This window comes from Cydia splendana, chromosome Z (genome assembly GCF_910591565.1).
Source record: "Cydia splendana chromosome Z, ilCydSple1.2, whole genome shotgun sequence".
NCBI lineage: Eukaryota > Metazoa > Arthropoda > Insecta > Lepidoptera > Tortricidae > Cydia > Cydia splendana.
The window spans coordinates 32294032-32313880 of record NC_085987.1 but is presented as its reverse complement, the minus strand read 5'-3'; the positions used below and the strand labels follow the sequence as shown (position 1 = coordinate 32313880).

Sequence of the window (19849 nt, the reverse complement as noted above, 5' to 3'; positions counted from 1 at the left end):
GCGTATCGGTTTGTACCGCAGGCGCGATTGATCGCGGAAGACACGGGCGAGGGTGGGGGTGCGTAGACGAAGGCCTCTGTTCGCGCGCGGTGCGATTCCTACTCGTCGGGCCCAGAACGCTCCCACTGCTAGAGCTCTGGCACTTTTTAATGACTTTTTTAACATCAAACATGATGCTGACGTATACGATAGTGGCGGTGTCTTCACTAGAAAATTCTTAAATTATATTAATAATAATAATAATAAGCCCGCAGGGCAGCTTGTGGCGAGCTGTTGGGGAGTAACGACCCCACGGACCCGAGTGCTCCCGAGAGTCGGTCACAGGGTCTCCGTCTCTGGCGTGTCTTCGTCGGTCGGAGTGGACCCCAAGGGGACCCGCAGGACTCTCAGCTCTGGCTTGCCTTCATTGGCCGTCCAGAGAGGAGTCGCTAGAGCTATATGCTCCAGGGGTGGAAGTGAAAGATGCATAAGACGCGAGTTGGCACAGTGACTGGTAACAGCCACTGGGTAGAAAGCGGCGCACACCTCTCGACACCCCTGAGCCGCTCACACCGATGTTGCTCCTGGTCGTCCTCGCGACGGCAGTTTCAGGGGCCCATCTTGTCAGCGGCAAGTCACCGCCTGCCTCGATAACGTGTTAAACATTGTTATGGCAGGTGTCCGACCTCTCTACAATAGCCCAGTCTCATTGTCCACCCAAACTCCAAGCTATAGACCGGTATACTGTTCACTTTTTCTACAATAGTCCCAATGCCTGCTGAGACCGGTTCATGGGTGTCTATTGTTGCGCCTGTGGACGGGTTCCAGCAGGCATTCTACATGACATTAAAGCTTTCCAAGGGGCCTCTACGTGTTGGATCTATATCCCCACGCAAGCCTATCAAAAGACCGGGATAGTCGTGCCACGCTCTATTGGGATCGATCTATCATCACTGACAGGACTATTGTAGCCAATAAGCCTGACATCGTGCTGATAGATCGATCGCAGCGCCGGGCCATGCTCGTCGACGTCACCAACCCCCATGATGAGAATCTCGTGAAGGCCGAGAAGGACAAGTCCAGTAAGTACCTAGACTTGGCTCACGAGATAACCGCCATGTGGGATGTTGACTCGACGATCATTGTTCCTATAGTCGTGTCAGCGAACGGTCTCATAGCGAAGAGTCTCGACCAACACCTAGAGAGACTCTCGCTGGGTGGTTGGATCAAGGGTCAGATGCAGAAGGCGGTAATTTTGGCAACGGCGCATATAGTACGTCGATTCCTCACTCTGCGGCCCTGACCACCGGCAGCTTGGGCCCTGCCCCGTTGCCGGCGGCACCCTAGGTTAGGTTTTTTATAATGTGTTTATATGTATTTTTTATTGTTTTTTATATGCTTTTGTATTTTACTTTGATATTCATGTTATAAACAACCTAACTTAAGATCAAAAATAAATAAAGGAATAATAATAATAAATATTATTTATTGTGCACCATACAGTTAAAAATACACAGAAAATTAAATGTATATTAAAAGCTAGGTAACAACAGTCGGTCTTATCGCTAAGAAGCGATCTCTTCCAGACATCCTTTTGGTAGCAGGAAACTAAGGACTTACAACATTGAACGGGTAATGCCGTATATTAATGTGTATTTGACGAATGAATAATGGCGTATTTGTATATATTATGTATATATGTGTGTAAGTTTAATTTTGACATCCTATCCTCTGTTGCATTTAATTTAATTTAATTTATGTGTACCTAATGTAATAAATAAAATCCTGTACCTGCTACCTGTACCTAATGTAATGTTTGTGATTTAACCTGACCGTATTTGATCGTTTATGTTCTGTTTTAATGTTTTAATCTCTAGACTGTGTTTGAATCTGATTGTATGTATTGTCCCTTTTTGGCATCCTTAGCTGTAAGTTTATGCATGTGTTTTAAAATAAAGAAAAATAAATGGATGTCGTTTTATAGGTTTTGGGGGGCGCAGATTTCGAAAATGATGACCATTTTGGATGCCTAAAGGGCGGCCATGCACTATGACATAAAAGTCGTCATGGACATCGTTTTATAGGTTTTAGGGGGCTCCGATTTCGAAAATGATAACCATTTTGGAATTCAAAATGGCGGCCATGCAGTATGTCATAAAAGTCGTCATGGATGTCGTTTTATAGGTTTACGGGGGTCCCGATTTCGAAAATGATGACCAATTTGGAATCCAAAATGGTGGCCATGCAGTATGTCATAAAAGTCGTCATGGATGTCGTTTTATAGGTTTTGGGGGGCGCAGATTTCGAAAATGATGACTATTTTGGATTCCAAAATGGCGGCCATGCACGGTGTCATAAAAGTCGTCATGGATGTCGTTTTATAGGTTTTAGGGGACGCGGATTTCGAAATGATGACCATTTTGGAATCCATAATGGCGGCCATGCATTGTGTCATAAAAGTCGTCATGAATGTCGTTTTGTAGGTTTTAGGGGGCGCAGATTGCGAAAATGATGACCATTTTGGAATCCAAAATGGCGGCCATGCAGTATGTCATAAAAGTTGTCATGAATGTCGTTTTATAGGTTATAGGGGGCGCAGATTTCGAAAATGATAACCATATTGGATTCTAAAATCTCGGCCATGCACTATGTCATAAAAGTCGTCATGGATGTCGTTTTATAGGTTTAAGGGGGCGCAGATTTCGAAAATGATGACCATTTTGGATTCCAAGATGGCGGCCATGCAGTATGTCATAAAAGTCGTCATGGATGTCGTTTTATCGGTCATGGTCATCATTTACGAAATCTGTGCACTTGTTTCAAATAAGATATAGATGATAAGATAAGATATAGATGGATCCTAGTAAGTCAACAGCATCTATATCTACTATCGAAATGTACTCTTGATAGTAGTAGTACGAAATGTAATCTGAAAGGAATCAAATAATGCATTCCTGTAATGAGGAATCGATATTGATTCCAATTAAGTTATTGTAATATCCGAGAAATTGACTCCTGATTCCTCAAATGGAATTGTACTTAGTAATTCGGTATTGTTAGATTACAAAGTAATCTGGGAATCGGTAATCAGATTAAAAAGTAATTTCAAGTAATCGTGGAATCAGGAATCAATTACGAAATGCCCACCTCGGACTAAGTAGCACTGCATTCAATTGATCTTTTTGGCGAACCGCGAGTTCTCAGTTCGGGGCGAACTACTAATTATAAGTCCCTACAGCAATGCTTTTTCGCGTGACGATTTCGGTGTATAAAATAACTAATTAGTAATAGTCACCATCAGTAGGCTCTCCCAGGCCATCCAACGCAGGGGGAAGCGCGAGCCGTCGGCCATGACGTGGTAGTCACCCACGAACTCGTCGCAAAACATTGCGTAGTCCGACACCTTAACGCTGAGCTCCTCACTTACTGTTACGTTACTGAAAATTTGGAATATATGCTTAATAAATGAATAATGTACTAACTATGTAAGTCAAAGATTGTACCTACTTACTTAAAAGTGGGCGTAAAGTCAAGAAATAAGAAGACAACAAAAGATATATGGAGCCAATTAATCATCCAAATTAAAAAACAGGGTACCATTTGATTGCTCACATATTATTAAATAATAAATTGTATGGCAACTATACACGGTGTGGCCTGTAACACGAGCAATATTTCACCGTCAAAATAGCAATTTTCACTTTCTATACTTGAACACGGCTTGAACTTAATCGTGGCGTCACAATCAAGTACCGTTTAGTAAGGGCCGCTTCGTGCGCAGATTAGGTAGGTACGATTGTAAGAATTTGAATTTCTGACATTTTTATTGCTTCAATTGCATAGGACTTTTGATCCTCAAAACAAACCGGATCGACTGATAACCGTTAATAAGAAAAACTTGTTTTCTAGAATATTCCCTGACTTTTTGAATATGGTGGCGGCATGACATACACGGCGGTAAGACATTTCTTATAAGTACCTAATTATACCAAATTTACTAATTAAGGCTTACCGAGCGGAGAGATCCCGGTGGACTAATTCGAATGACTCAAGGTACTTCATGCCTGCTGCGATCTGACAGCATATGTGAATCAAACTCGAATAGCTGAAAGAAATAGTTTAGTTAGCGTATACGTGAAGACTCTTGCTTTTGGTAGGTATTCCATCTTTCGCACCATCGTTAAACGGGAAGACTATGGCCAGACTCGTGCTGAGCGAGTGTGAATATTGTCATGACATTGCTCGAGACATATACCTACAAACGTACATAAATACTTTATAACGCGTTGATATATAAAATTTTTTTTTTGGTTTTAAATCCACGCTAAGCACATCTGATGCACTACATTTAAGAGCCAACGGGAGTGGTCATTTCTCCATACAAACGTACTCCTCGTTTTCCTCCGTGGTTTTTGAAGCTAGAGCAATGATTTTTTCAACACAGATTAATATTGTCAATATCTGTGTCGGACCGTTTTGCTTTTATTGATATTTTTGTTTTTTAAGGCGCTAGAGCCCTTCAAAAATGGCCAAAATGGCCTAATTGACTATGCCGCAATGGGAGGCGTGGCATTCAAAACTGATATCAATTAGCCAAAAAAGCAAAACGGTCCGACACAGATAATTTCATAATCATTTAGATTTCCAAATTTGGTTACGGTTGGTTAAGTTTTGGAGGAGGAAACAGAGGAGTACCAAACCTCGATTTTTGAGATTTTTACGCAGAATTTTTCGCCTTGTCCTTATCGCACTACTTTTAGGTGCCGCTTCCGTTAGCGAGACGGGTATATTTACCTAAAATATTTAAAACTCAGCTCCTGTTTCGTCTTAATTACTTATAGCGATAGTGGTACAGCCTGAAATTCGGGAATCAGCTGCAAATGGTGTTAAAGGTATGAAAATCGGCACGATTAATCTTTAGGCCATTTGAATCAATTTGACCCGTAGCACCAAAAAAAAAATAAACGGAAAGGAGTTATGACGTCATCTTTTTTTTGTATGGAAAATAAAAAAAATGTTCAGAAACCCATCGTGTGTGGTATTAAATGAAAGGGCATTATGAGCCGGTTCTAAATATATATCACATTATTATATGTCCGTCACTTGCATTCAATTAAAATAAAAATAATTTTCAAAATATACCAAGTTTGGGCTTCTCCAGATACGAAACCGTTGCATTATTTTTTGTAAAATATACCTCAAGTAATACCCAATATCCTCATATCTAACCCCAAGAAATTAATTTCGAAAATATTTAGCTTTAGTATTAAAAAAAAAAAATATTATTACAAATTGTGATCTATCAGTCTATCAATGAAACAGCATCCTAGCCTAGTCGATAGTGACCCTGCCCATGAAGCAAGAGGTCCCAGGTTTGAATCCTGGTAAGGGCATTTATTTGTGTGCTCATCATCATCATCACACAAATAAATGCCCTTACCAGGGCTTGTATATATGTGTATATGGGCATTTATTTGTGTGATGATGATGATGAACACACAAATAAATGCCCTTACCAGGATTTGAACCTGGGACCTTCTGCTTCATAGGCAGGGTCACTATCGACTAGGCTAGGAGGCCGTTTCATCGATAGATTGATAGATCACAATTTGTAATAATATTATTTTTATTAAATACTAAAACTAAATATTTTCGAAATTAATTTCTTGGGGTTAGATATGGGGATATTGGGTATTACTTGAGGTATATTTTACAAAAAATAATTCAACGGTTTCGTATCTGGAGGAGGCCAAACTTGGTATGTTTTGAAAATTATTTTAATTTTAATTGAATGCAAGTGACGGAGATATAATAAATAATGTGATATATTTTTAGAACCGGCTCAAAATGCCCTTTCATTTAATACCACACACGATAGGTTTCTGAACAATTTTTTTAATTTTTTCATACAAAATAAAAGATGACGTCATAACTCCTTTTTCTTTTTTTCCTTTTTTTGGGTGCTACGGGTCAAATTGATTCAAATGGCCTAAAGATTAATCGTACCGATTTTCATACCTTTAACACCATTTGCAGCTGATTTTGGTCAACCGCTAGTACTATTAGTTATTTGTTTTACAAGGTTGTTGTTTAACCGCTCGTGCTAATATGGTTCGAAAAATGGAATCTTGAGCGTTGCGAGGGTTTCAGATCACGAGGGTTAAACAAATTTTGCCCCCGAGTGAAACACAACATTTTTCACCACACCAGCCCGAATAAATTATTAACTGTATATCAAACAAAATCAAATCCAAATGAACGTCATAAAATATTTATCATTCATAATCATTATTTAAAAGTTAACCAAGATAAGGTGTTCATATTTCTTGACATTGGGGTAAAATGTCCTTAATACAAATATACAATAGAAATTTTAGCATACCTATTTGTTTGTTCTACATTTTGCTATAAGTACCTATGTACTACAGATATACAGTGAAAGCGTGGAACTAGTGATGTGGTATGCCACTGCATGCTACCCAGTGTGAACTATTCACATACAGTAAGACACGTACTTCAATTTGTTGTCCGGTTTCAATATCGTAGGCAAGGGTGCAGCGTTGCCGCGGTCGAGCGCTGCGCACGGGGGTTCGAGTAGACTCAAGCCGAGCACTCTGGCGAGCTGTGGGTGTTTCAGCCCAGCGCCCCATGTCGCCTCTCTGGCAAACGCCGCCCTGGAAACGTAATCACATAGGTAGTTAGCAATCCGTCTTTATTGGCTCTTTGAGGTCCAAATGTGTGTGTTATACGTAATTTACAACGTTACTAACGTACATTATGCGGCAAGAAGTGCCGTGCAGCAATAGGTTTGTATAGCCATAGGCGGAAATGCATTGGCCGTCTCAACCGCTCTTGACACCGCGTTGCAACAATCATCCGTCAGGGATGCAGTGGCCATTGATGACTAACGTACATACTTTGAAAGTACAGAAAATTAGAAATAAGAAGGCTTTCATAATTCCCAGACTTTTTCTGTTTTTGGGGACCCGGATATTATTTTTTGCGTTCCCGTGAATTCGAAGTTTGTGTTTTTTTGCGGGTAATGATGAATGTCCCAAATTCTCAGCCAGCTTAAACTTAGTTGAATGGCATACAGCTACTAGTTATACAGCATAAACCCAGTTTAAACCTAGCTTAAACCTAGTTTAAAGGATTGTAACCCATTTTAGTAAATATACGTTTTATTTGCATGTATTATTTATTTGGTACCTATTAATATAATAATAACCTAATATAGGTTTTTTAATTTGAAATAAAACTATTACATATTATTGTTAGGTCTGAGTGGCTCAGTGATTGAAGATTAGATACATAAATAAACATAAACGAGCGTCAAGCTTAAAGTAGAATGTCATACGTGACGTTAGAAGTAGGTAGTATTGAATAAAAATATTGTACTAAAATGCGTAGTTTTTGTTTTATGTACCACGCATAGCCGATTTTTAGAGCTATTATTACTGATGGTTAATAAAAGTCAGTGAGGCGTAGGTATCAGCTACTGAAACCCTTCAGACGCATACCCATCAGAAGAGTAGATACCCATCGACTCTTCTGCGTTGTTTTGGCTAATCCAGTTAAAATATACTTATATTGAAAATGTAGTATATAGTAGAGTAAAGGGATTATACGAGGTTTATGCCATTATTGTTTCTTCCTATTCGCGATTCTACACAAAATAAATTCCACACAACTTAGTTTGATCACATGCGTAATGCTTCACAGTCATTATTTCTACGTAATCTTGTTTTTGCCTTTTCGCGATTCTGCTCAATATGAATTCCACACAACTGATTTTGGTCACATGCGTTATACTTCACAGTCATTATTTCTACGCAATCTTGTTTATTCCTATTCGCGATTCTGCACAAAATAAATTCCACACAACTTAGTTTGATCACATGCGTAATGCTTCACAGTCATTATTTCTACGTAATCTTCTTTTTGCCTTTTCGCGATTCTGCTCAATATGAATTCCACACAACTGAATTTAATCGCACGCGTTATACTTCACACTTTTTTTTTAATTCTCTGCTTCTAGAGGGTACATTCATAATTATTATATAATGATCTACATAGCGTACGGCATACTTATTTATTACATTAAAATAAGTATCATAGAAATATATGCATTTTTTAGGGGTTCTTTTTCGATTGCCGCGTAATATGTACATCTTCAAATACCTAATCACTAGGGCTTGCAAATATTAGAAACTTTCAGGTATTCGAATATTCGACTTTTTCTGACGACATATTCGAATATTCGAATAATTATTCGAATATTATAAAAAATAAGAAAAAGAACGAGAAATCGGTTTATTATCGTTTTATTCAAAAGCTTTTTTCACATATTGCTAAAACTAATGATATTTTGCAGAAATTAACTAGATTTTATCATCCTACTATGAGATGCCCACATTTATAAAAACAAGTAAAACGCCAAAATAAGACGTATTCAATATTTCTAGATAAAACTTTTATTATAAATGCGTCGTTGCGTGAAATAATATAACTTTAACCATCCAAACACCTAGGTATGTAAGATATTTTTTTTAGTAGGTAATTATTTTTTGATTTAAATTAACTTGTAGTCACTCAGAAGCCTGTACCTAATTCCATTGTATTTTGAATCTTTATTGACTTTGTTTGTTTTGGCAAGTTTTTATTCCTAAAGGTCGACTTAATTATATAATATTGGAATATTTAAGGGAAAAAGTTAGTTGACTACTGGGTGGACTATTCGTTAGCTAAAGGTGCATAGTTAATAGATTACCTAGTTGGGCAGGTTTGGTATGATCAAATTTGAGAATTGCGATAAGTGCGGGCAAGGTTTAGTCTTCAAAAAATCGCTTAACGCACGCTTGCACTGAATAAACAGAATGACCCTTTATAACTTAAAACTTACGCACCGTAAAAATAACATACCTTTTGATTTCGTTTTCTTTCAAATTGAGTTAAGTTTCACTGTATTCACGAAGTCTATCGAGAGGAATACAGTAAAAATATTATTTCCTTCGTATTTGGGTACCTATCGTTCCTCATTCACTGTAAATACCCGGAAAATACACAGAAACTGTAACTACAGCGGATGAAATAGATTTTTTATACTAATAAAAAATATTCGAATATTCGAAACCTGAGCGGCCGAATATTCGAATATCAAAACAGGTCGAATATTCGACAAATTCGAATATTCGAATATTCGAATTGCAAGCCCTACTAATCACCCAACTCTTATCAATTGTAATTTTACAATACTGCATTTAGGGGATGGCTATGTCAAACAGTGGACGTCGCACTGTGGGCTGAAATTCGGCTCTCATTGACATAGAAACCGTTCAAAGTCAACATTTTAAGATTTTTTTGATTGAAATGGGTTTTTCTTAGTGTGTTTATGCTAAGTTATAAGTTTCAAGATCATAAGTACTATTTTCAACTAAAATCGTCTGAAACTTATTACTTAGCATAAACACACTAAGAAAAACCCATTTAAATAAAAAAAAATCTTAAAATGTTGACTTTGGGTTTCGTGCTTTTCCATAGATAAAATTAATGATTTAAAAAAAAACCGCACCCGTGCCGGATGTATGTAGTATGCCAAAAAATCACAAACAATTCGTAGTATAACCACCTGCGAGGATATTACGGTTTGTTTTACGGTTCTTGAGAAATAATGATTTCTTGTTCCTACTCCATAATTTTTTTTTGAAAAAAAATCGTAAGTCGATAATTTTCATTCCAAATCATCTAAAATTCATAGGTTACCATAACAATGCCTAGAAAAACCTATTTTAATAAAAAAAAAAACATAAAAATAACATCTTCAGTTTCTATGTCAATGAGAGCCGAATTTCAGCACTGTGGGCTGAAATTCACTGTTTGACATAACCATCCCCTAAATGCAGTTTTGTAAAATTACAATTGATAAGAGTTGGGTGAATAGGTATTTGAAGATGTACATATTACGCGGCAATCGAAAAAGAACCCCTAAAAAAAGGCATATATTTATATGATACTTATTTTAATGTAATAAGTATGCCGTACGCTATGTAGGTCATTATATAATAATTATGAATGTACCCTCTAGCAGCGGAGAACAAAAAAAAAAGTGTGAAGTATAACGCGTGCGATTAAATTCAGTTGTGTGGAATTCATATTGGGCAGAATCGCGAAAAGGCAAAAACAAGATTGCGTAGAAATAATGACTGTGAAGCATTACGCATGTGATCAAACTAAGTTGTGTGGAATTTATTTTGTGCAGAATCGCGAATAGGAAGAAACAAGAATGCGTAGAAATAATGACTGTGAAGTATAACGCATGTGACCAAAATCAGTTGTGTGGAATTTATTTTGTGCAGAATCGCGAATAGGAAGAAACAATAATGGCATAAACCTCGTAGCATCTTAAATATCAGTCTAAGTTGTTACTTGATATCGTTATGGCAGCCTCGCCAGAGAGTCTTGACAACCTACAAGTCCTAGGCGGTTGCCACTCGGGGACTTCTCATCTAAGTTCTTACTTGATATCGTTATAGCAGCCTCGCCAGAGAGTCTTGACAACCTACAAGTCGTCGGCGGTTGCCGCTCGGGGACTTCACATCTAAGTTCTTACTTGATATCCTTATGGCAGCCTCGCCAGAGACTCTTGACAACCTACAAGTCGTCGGCGGGTGTCGCTCGGGGACTTCTCATCTAAGTTCTTACTTGATATCGTTATGGCAGCCTCGCCAGAGAGTCTTGATAACCTACAAGTCGTCGGCGGTTGCCGCTCGGGGACTTCTCATCTAAGTTCTTACTCGATAACGTTATGGCAGCCTCGCCAGAGAGTCTTGACAACTAATACAAGTCGTCGGCGGGTGTCGCTCGGGGACTTCTCATCTAAGTTCTTACTTGATATCGTTATGGCAGCCTCGCCAGAGAGTCTTGACAACTACAAGTCGACGGCGGGTGCCACTCGGGGACTCCTCGTCGCTCAGCTCCTCGATGCCATCCGTCTCGCATATCTGGAGCTGCAAAAAGATTTTCTCTTCACTACCTTGCCTCCTAGTCACATATATAGCCTCCTAGTAAAGTGTATAAACACGCATCGAATAACACAGGGCAATTTAAGAAAAAAAATTGACTGCCCACATATTGTCGGGCAGAAAATTATATATCATAATTTATGAATGTGAGCTTGCATGTTCTCAAACTCAATCACGAGAATGTTTAATGAGTTTGGTTACAATTTATAGTTATGTTATGAAATATAATTTATTATGAAAATCGTCCCCTAAGGCTTTGAGGTTGCACATTGCAAGGTTGCAAAAGCATTTTTAAAATAAGGTTGCAAAAGCATACATAACCAAATACACGCCAGCTATTCTACCCGACGGAAGAATTTGGGCGGATTGCAGATTTTTTAAATCCGTCTCAATCCTATGTTACCAATTACGATTCGGCGATTGAATGCCAAAAATGGGTATGCAAATGCAGCTCCGCATCGGGCGCTTCGCTTGGCTCGGTTTTCCATATGAGTACCTATTCGCTGCCGCAACATAGGAATGTGATTATCAAAGGTAACGTGAAGCAGAAAGGAAAAAAATAGGCCAATCAAATTAGATTTTTTCGAAGAATTAATTCCCAGCAAGCTGGAAATCGTTTTAATAGGTACCTTCACTTGGTCCATAAATGCGTGTATTCCGAGTTAGCGCAGTCCCAGGACGTGTGCATACATTGCTTTTATTTATATACATTTTTGCTCTTTTTCAGTTTTTTGCTTTATTGTTCAACTTTCGAAAATATTCATGCATTTTTGACCAATTGGCCAAGGCGTGTCAGAGAAACAGCAAATTGAATGTTTCTTGTATGATAAGATAAAAAATATTTATTCAGATCGTTTTTAAACAAAACCAACTAATAAATTCCCGCTTTTATTTTTATCATTTGTTTAAAAATAAACACTTTGTAGGCGGCGTAGCGTCTGCCATACCATAAATATTACCGGATAATCCGTCCAATTTGAAAAAATCAATTAAGTTAACTTTCCATTGTTTCCGCAGCTGGCTATTTACATGACACTGAAGTGTTTAGTTGCGTTTATAAGAAAAAATATAAGTATTCATATGTTCGTATTACCTTTGATAATGATGCAATAAGCAATGAGCCTACAATACTTTGTTGTCCCAGAATAAATGATTTGTTTGACAAATATAACCTATGTCAATAACATAACGGCGCATCATTTATTTGATTAAGGGCCACTTGCACCACCCAGGGTTAGCCACTAACTCGGAGTTAACCGTTAACACATGGCAAAATTGTACTGGTAACTTTAACCGGTTAGCGCCGAGTTCGAGGCTAACCCTGGATGGCTCGAAGTGGCCCTAAAATCCGGAAAGCTGATGAATATTATACGCCAAATCCGAACAGCTACCTATTTCCGTCAAGCGAACAATAATAAAAGTACTTAAATACTTAGTTATAATTTGGGATCAAACGAGGCCTTTTGTAATTTAGGTAGTAAAACTTTTTATAATAAGCATTATCTACTCAGAAACGTTAATTGACTTATTTTCATAGGTTCATTAGTAGTTCATCAACGTCGTAGGTACAACCTAGGCTTACTAATTAAGCAATTATTTTTTATTAGTACCGATGTTTCTGTATGGACCCACGATTTTTCAGAAGTAGGTAGTACCTACTACCTAGCAATAACTTAAACATTGTAGCGCCAAGTTACTAATGTAAAAAGTTATAAACATTAATTGATTACTTACACGTATATAATTTGCATAAAATAGACCATTCAGCCGTTTAAAACATGCACTTAAAATCATTAGAATTCTGGGCCGTAGGCACATCACAGTTGCTTAGAAAACATAAGAGTTAAATTTACATTTTTATTTTATGGTATGTGAGAAGTTTACAAAGAAATAGTTGTTGTAATATAACGAGGGAGAGAATTTCCCGTATATTTGGCAAAAGCCTACTTTGGCCCAGTTTCTAAGTTTACCGAGCGTAGAAAATGGCTTTGCGCCTAGCGGATTTAGAGGGCCTGGGAAAAGGCCGAAGCTGTCGTTAATATTTTTCATGTTTCGTCATTTTACTAACGCCGTACATTGTAAATACCTACAATATTTTATTTACAGTACATATGGTGCTACTTTATCGCACTAGTGCGATAATTAGCACATTACATAACTATGGCGTAAATTTAAAGGGTCATATGTAGTGTAAAACGTTGTACGATACATGTGCGAATAGGTAATTCGCAACTCGTGCCGATTTAAAACACTTCCTTCGGTCGTGTTTTAATTTATCGCCACTCGTTTCGAATGTCCTATTTTTCGCACTTAACTTATTAGGTACTAATTTATGCAAAGAATAACATTCAGATTCATATTAATTTAACCTATGTTATTAACCCTCAACGCAAAAAGAGGGGTGTTATATGTTTGACGCCAATGTCTGTCTGTCTGTCTGTCTGTGGCATAGTAGCTCAGTCTCCAACGGATGGACCAATTGGTTACTTTACGTGAAAGCAGTTTCCTTGTGGTAGTTCTTAGTTATGTTTGATAGAAATCGATCCAGCAGTTTGAAGAGTATCAGCTCTTTTCCAAAATGATATAAGACATTTATATAAAGCACAGGTTTAAAAAAAATCAATTAAATAGTTATATGTATGTGAACGTATGTAAACTTCGAGGTTAAGTATAAAATAAACTCTTGCGATGTCAAATCTGTTAAAAAACATTTGAAAATTACCTGATATTGGTTAAATAAGAAAAGTGTAGTAGAAGCTAACAGCAAACAACTTGGGGTTGTAACCGAAAGTACGTTGAAAACAAAGTGAGTCTCAAACTAATGGAATTAAAGTATTGTTTGTTCAGGTGTCCCGCAGTTCCGTGTACAGCGCGTAGAACAAACGCTCGCCGTTAAACAACGGTCGTACTTGTGCAAAAAGAACAGGTCGGGCGTCCGCTACGGCGGGGACACGAGGGAAAATCACAGTCACAGGTTTTCATATAAGTAAATCTGTTCGTTAAATATTATGTTTGCGTTAGGTTAGGTCTTTTAATATTTCATACGTAAATATAATTTCAAATGGTAAAGTTAGAGAAAAAGACCCAAAAGATAACAAGTATTTAAAACCCTTTAACCAGCTTTAGGCACTATCAAATGAAGTTAGACGAGATGCGTCCGATGCGTGCGAACGTGCGATGCGGCCCTGTGGACGTCTACCTTTAGGGTCATGGTGCTAACGGTTCAGGCGTACTATGGCGGCGTGTAAGGGACGGGTACTTACCATCAAAAATATACAATAGGCAACGTAACACTGAAATTTATTAGGAAGGACTACTAAAAGATCATAAATATCATAATAATATAACAAACAGAAGCATATACTATTATAATTTATGAAAATAGAAGTCTTTATAACTTTTATGAGGTATATCAAACGTAGTGATTATATGCTCTTTGAGGTATATGTCATTCGGTTGACATTTGTATCAGGATTGCTGGTAATTTGAAAATTGCATGTCGAGCGTTATTCCTATTTTGACCCCAGAAGTTTTTGGTTATATAATTTTATACGATTTTCATTGTGGGCTCAGTCAACAGTAGATTTACAATAGGCTTTATTTATATTTTTATAATGATGTCTCATTCTCTTACGACTGTTTACACATAATTTCAAATATTTATTTACTTCTTTAACGTATGATCATTGAGAAGCATGTTATCCAACAGGGGTTATTCCCACTAGTTACCACTAAGTTGTTACCAGTGGTAACTACTGGGAATTTTTTTCCCACCTTTTACCACTGGTAACTACTGGGAATAAAAATTCCCAGTAGTTACCACTAACTCGGTTTAGTGGTAACTACTGGGAATTTTTATTCCCAGTAGTTACCACCAAAATTTTGTTAGAGTTAAATACTAATAAAAACACTATAAATAGTGTAGTATAAATATATAGAGTAATTTAATAAATAATTATAAGTCGATTAGTGTTTTAGTAAACTCCCTTAAAAGTGACCAAAAATATTGAAACAGTTTAACCGGTACTAGTACAAAAACTATGATATATGTACTTAAGGATAAATTTAATAATCCATTTAGATGATTTTTCAAGTGATTTTATTAGGTAATTCAAAATAACTCTGTTTATACTATTCATACCTACTGTTTTTATTAGTATTTAACACTAACAAAGTTTTGGTGGTAACTACTGGGAATAAAAATTCCCAGTAGTTACCACTAACCCGAGTTGGTGGTAACTACTGGGAATTTTTATTCCCAGTAGTTACCAGTGGTAAAAGGTGGGAAAAAAATTCCCAGTAGTTACCACTGGTAAAAACTTGGTGGTAACTAGTGGGAATAACCCTCCAACAGCGACATTATTTACATCGCAGTTGATCGTTAATAAAAAGAAACCGACAAAAAGTTGCATATTAGGAGATTCTGTTATCACTCTGTATTTCTATGACTACAGTAAAAAAAACTTACCGTGTTCGTTTCAGGGTGATCCATTCAGTATCTTATGTTATACTAGCGACCCGCCCCGGCTTCGCACGAGTTAACAAATTATACCTACTACTACACTACACCTAAACCTTCCTCAAGAATCACTCTATTGATAGGTGAAAACCGCATGAAAATCCGTTCAGAAGTTATTGAGTTTATCGCGAACATACAAACAGACAAACGCGGCGGGGTACTTTGTTTGATAAGGTGTACCTAGTGACTATGCCATGTGTATAAGATGTCAAATTATCTGTAAATTCTACGTATCTCGATGATCGCCTTTAGTTATTTTACTTATCCCTCCACGCACATTCTCCATGCTGAAAATATTGAACAAGCACAGTAATGCTATGGACAATCACTAATATGAATGAACCGAAAATAGTTGTACTAACAGTTGCAACCAGCCCCATTTTGCTCATGATAGATATTGATAGTAGGAGACATTTACCCCGCACGGCTTCGAGGTATTGGAAATATAAATATTTCTAAATACTTACTTCTTATTAGTTACGTGTAAGTGTAAGTAGGTAAGTAGTAGTTACTAGCGGTTCCACAAGGTTGACTAAACGACTACACGTGTTGTGTATTCAACGGCTCGGCTGTGCCCCGCCGCTAGGAACAGACTTAATAAGATTAACCAGCAACCATGGCAGACATTTTTGTTTCGATTTTCAACGGCTTAACTCCTGTTCCCCCAGTTTGCGTAGTGCAAACTAAGTTATGTCGCCCTCTTTCTGTAAGGTTACCTACTTATTGTAGCATTTATTTTTTAAGTTAATCTGTAACCCTAGTTAATAAAAAATAAATAATCTTTCTGTTGTAGTAGGTAGGTAATATAGATATAATTTATAGAACTAGACTTGCATGATTAGGTATTATGTAATTAATCATATTTTTTACAATTCTGAGTTTCCGGTTTGGCTCACCGCCGACCAAAAATAGAGTAAGCCTTCACGTAAAAAGTATTAAAAATCTTGGTTTGAAAACATTTATTTTTGCTTCTTTTGACGTCTTTTATTTATACGTGGTTAAAGTCGGACTGCTCTCAAACCCACTGTATGATCAGTTGATCACTGATCAACATTCACACTGCCAGCAGGTTTTATTATGAACAGCCAATGAAAATAATTCGCTCATTGCTTTTCGCTAATTACATAGCGGTAGAAAAAACTGCCTGTAGGACATTTTTAGTTTCTCCATTACGAATGCCCAGGACTTGGCTCGTGCGTCACTTGACACGCGCTACATTATTCACAAACGTAGAGATTAGTTATTTCCTCCGTCAACATTAAGAGCCATCTACGTTTTAATTACTTATTTATTTATAAGGCTCCATTAAGGGCAAAGAGAAGTGATCTATTGCTCTCTCTATTTTTTCCTTTTAACAAAGAGGAGACTCGTTGAACCTGTGAATAAATTGTGAAGCAATTATACGTTTTCTTGTACTGTTTATAATTTGTGTAGGTACCCTCATTAATTAAAAGGGGTTCATTGTTTTTATCTCAACAACTAATGAAAGTAATTGAAGCAATCTCTTACATTTAGTGATGTGTCGCTTATAATATACCTTTCCGGGAGATATTCCAAATAAGAAAACATTAAATTAATAATGCGATGTAATGAGCTGATTGTGATTAGGGAATATTAGGCAAAGCTCTGCGTAGGTGGCACCTTTGTGGCACATACAGTAAACTATGGAGTGTAGAAGTAAGTAAGTACTCTACCTTCCATACAGTAAACAAACCACATTGACACATCATACGTCACGTCAATCACATGGCCTACCGCGAAACAAGAAAATCGAGATTTCGTTATCTAATCTCTCTATCACTCTTGCATATTCGAGCGATAAAGAGGCAAATAACTAAATTTCGATTTTCGCGTTTACCGGTAGGCCCTTGTTAACAAACCGCCTTGATGCATCAATGTCATATTTTATTGTCTGTGAAAACTTGTCAAAAAACAGTTTAAGGCACTGTATAGTTTAAGTTAGTCTATGAATTTACTGAGTCGGTAGTGCTGCACTCTGGCGGCAGAACATTGCAGTAATATCCCCTATTAATACCTAGTAATTTCTTGCAATATAATGAATGCTGTAATGTAATGTGTACTTATTGCAGAAAATAACCGTATTTCAACGCTTGACTATCAAAAATAGATTAACATTTTTTTTATTGATCGAGCCTTCACATGTACTTTTTAAGATAAGGGGCCCGTTTCTCAAAAGGTTGTAACTTGTAGTACAAGCGGATGTCACTTTTTGACAACTTTTGTTACAAAAGGACTTCCACTTGTATTACATGTTACAAGCTTTTAAGAAACGGACCCAAGGTCTAATGTTCAGAGAATGAAAGCAAAAATTAACAGACACCCTGTTTGACACCTCTAAATTGCGATAATTAATAAGAAAACAAATGAGACAAAGTTAAACTCGAAAAAAGAAAATAGGTAGGTAAAAAAACTATAATAACCGTGATTGAATGGAAGCAAATTGCAGCAGACGGAATAAAGTGCCGCTCTGTAGATCGACTCTCCAAAACTTTTTTAATAAAACTGGCGCAGTTTTGTTCATTATAGTTGCGTCAGCATTCTATACAAATATGCCTAATAATAATGTATCAACAATAATATTTTTAAGACTTAATTACTTTCAACCTAATTACGTTTTCAATTTAGCTTTCAATTTAAAGAGCGCAGCAACGAAGTAACATAGTAAAAATAAAATAAGGGCCGCGAGCTATTAAAGCGTTGGTTGAGGGGTGTGTACCAGTAGCAGGTGAGGTGGGAGGCGCGCGAGCATCGAGAGAGCCCCCCTGAATGCTGGAACGAGCAGATTGCATTTTCTTGCTACGGTCAGTAATCAATTTTTATGAGCATTTTTGTGGACCGACGGCGGTGTTCACGGCCCTCCGCGCGGCGGCGCGGCGGCGCGCTCTCAGGTTCAGCGTTTAACTAACGCGGAAATGTGCCACTGCCTCAAGCCAGGCGGACTCATTTATTCATCAAGCTCACGTCCCTAATCCTAGTATACATAATGCTAATTAATATTAGACGGTTCGGTTCGGTTATCTTAGCCATTGTGCTCTAAATTATAAAGTCATGTGCTCGACGCGTTTAGGGGTTAGGTATTTGCCAGTAAGGAGGCCCATCAAAACGATATTAGTTAATTGGTACAAATCATTGACATTTCAGTGGCATAAATGTGTTAAACTAACTAATCAAAACATTGAAAATCCTTATAAAGAGATACATATAGAAATATTAATTAAAATCCTGTAGCACCGATTTAGCTTATATATTGAATATTATTATTGGGCACTTGTAGATAGTGTTCCAATATCTATTCAATAGATCGGAGACATCTCCTCGACCACGGCAGTGATTATGTACTTAGTACCCCCCTCGGCTTATGACTTCTCTGTTAATGGCTACCCAGATTATCTTTTTTGGGAAGTCCTTTGTACGAATATCCGCTGTAGGTATACACCATTTCACATGTAAATATAACTAGTTATTACTATTAAAATATAATTTTAACGCAGATATGAAACTATAAGTTAAATCGGAATGCTTAATAAATAATTGATTTTTATGAGCTTTTGTTTAACTCTGAATTTTTTTTGTTGTTTCAAAAATATGCATGGATCTTATGTTTTAAAGTGAGCTAATGAAAATTATGAAGCAATACGTTAAACGAGTAAGCGACATATTTACAGAATAGGAAAAGCCCATTACGAGTTACATAGTCCGTATAGTTAGACACATTATACGGCGATATTAGATACATAACTGTATCCAATCTCTATCGGAGCACCAGATAGGACGCTAATAGCGATTATCCATTATGCTGCGATGTTCGTACGAGTTGTCCATGTGTTAGGCACTAAGGTAACTATATATGTATATAGTATGTGTATTAGTTTTTTTAATGCTTACAGTGACCAAGTAATTTGTTACGATGTACAAATAATGCGTGATGACATGTAGCTCGTTAGTATAATCACAGAACCGAATTCCATTATGTATGGGCATATTTTTAGACAGCGTCAATCCTTTTTTGTATTGCCCTAATAACAGTAATCTCTTTCATATTACTCCACTAAAGTAAAATTGTACATTGTAAAAGTACTTGGCTCTTATGAATTACTGACATAAAAAAAGACATAACTCCCTAGGGAGTTCTAGTCTTTTTTCACAATCCATAACTCCCGCGGGTACAATATAGGCCTTTGTCATACCGAATGTGGGCTCGAGACCATCACTTCCGGTCGGGGTATAAATAAACATCACGTTATGGTCAGATGTTTGCCCCTATTGGAGTCATCAACGACAAATTCCAGTTGCTTCAGCGCCGCTTTTG

General features: G+C 37.2%; 1 protein-coding gene across 1 annotated transcript in view; it reads right to left on the bottom strand.

The window, feature by feature from the left end:
- LOC134804742 (discoidin domain-containing receptor tyrosine kinase B-like) overlaps positions 1 to 19849 on the bottom strand; it is a 269473-nt gene that overhangs the window by 7951 nt on the left and 241673 nt on the right. Inside the window, exons 15-18 of the mRNA XM_063777943.1 lie at positions 10867 to 10985; positions 6495 to 6653; positions 3992 to 4084; positions 3275 to 3416 (exon numbers count right to left, since the gene is read on the bottom strand). Coding sequence (XP_063634013.1) covers positions 3275 to 3416; positions 3992 to 4084; positions 6495 to 6653; positions 10867 to 10985 — 513 coding nt within the window. The remainder of the gene's footprint in view (positions 1 to 3274; positions 3417 to 3991; positions 4085 to 6494; positions 6654 to 10866; positions 10986 to 19849) is intronic.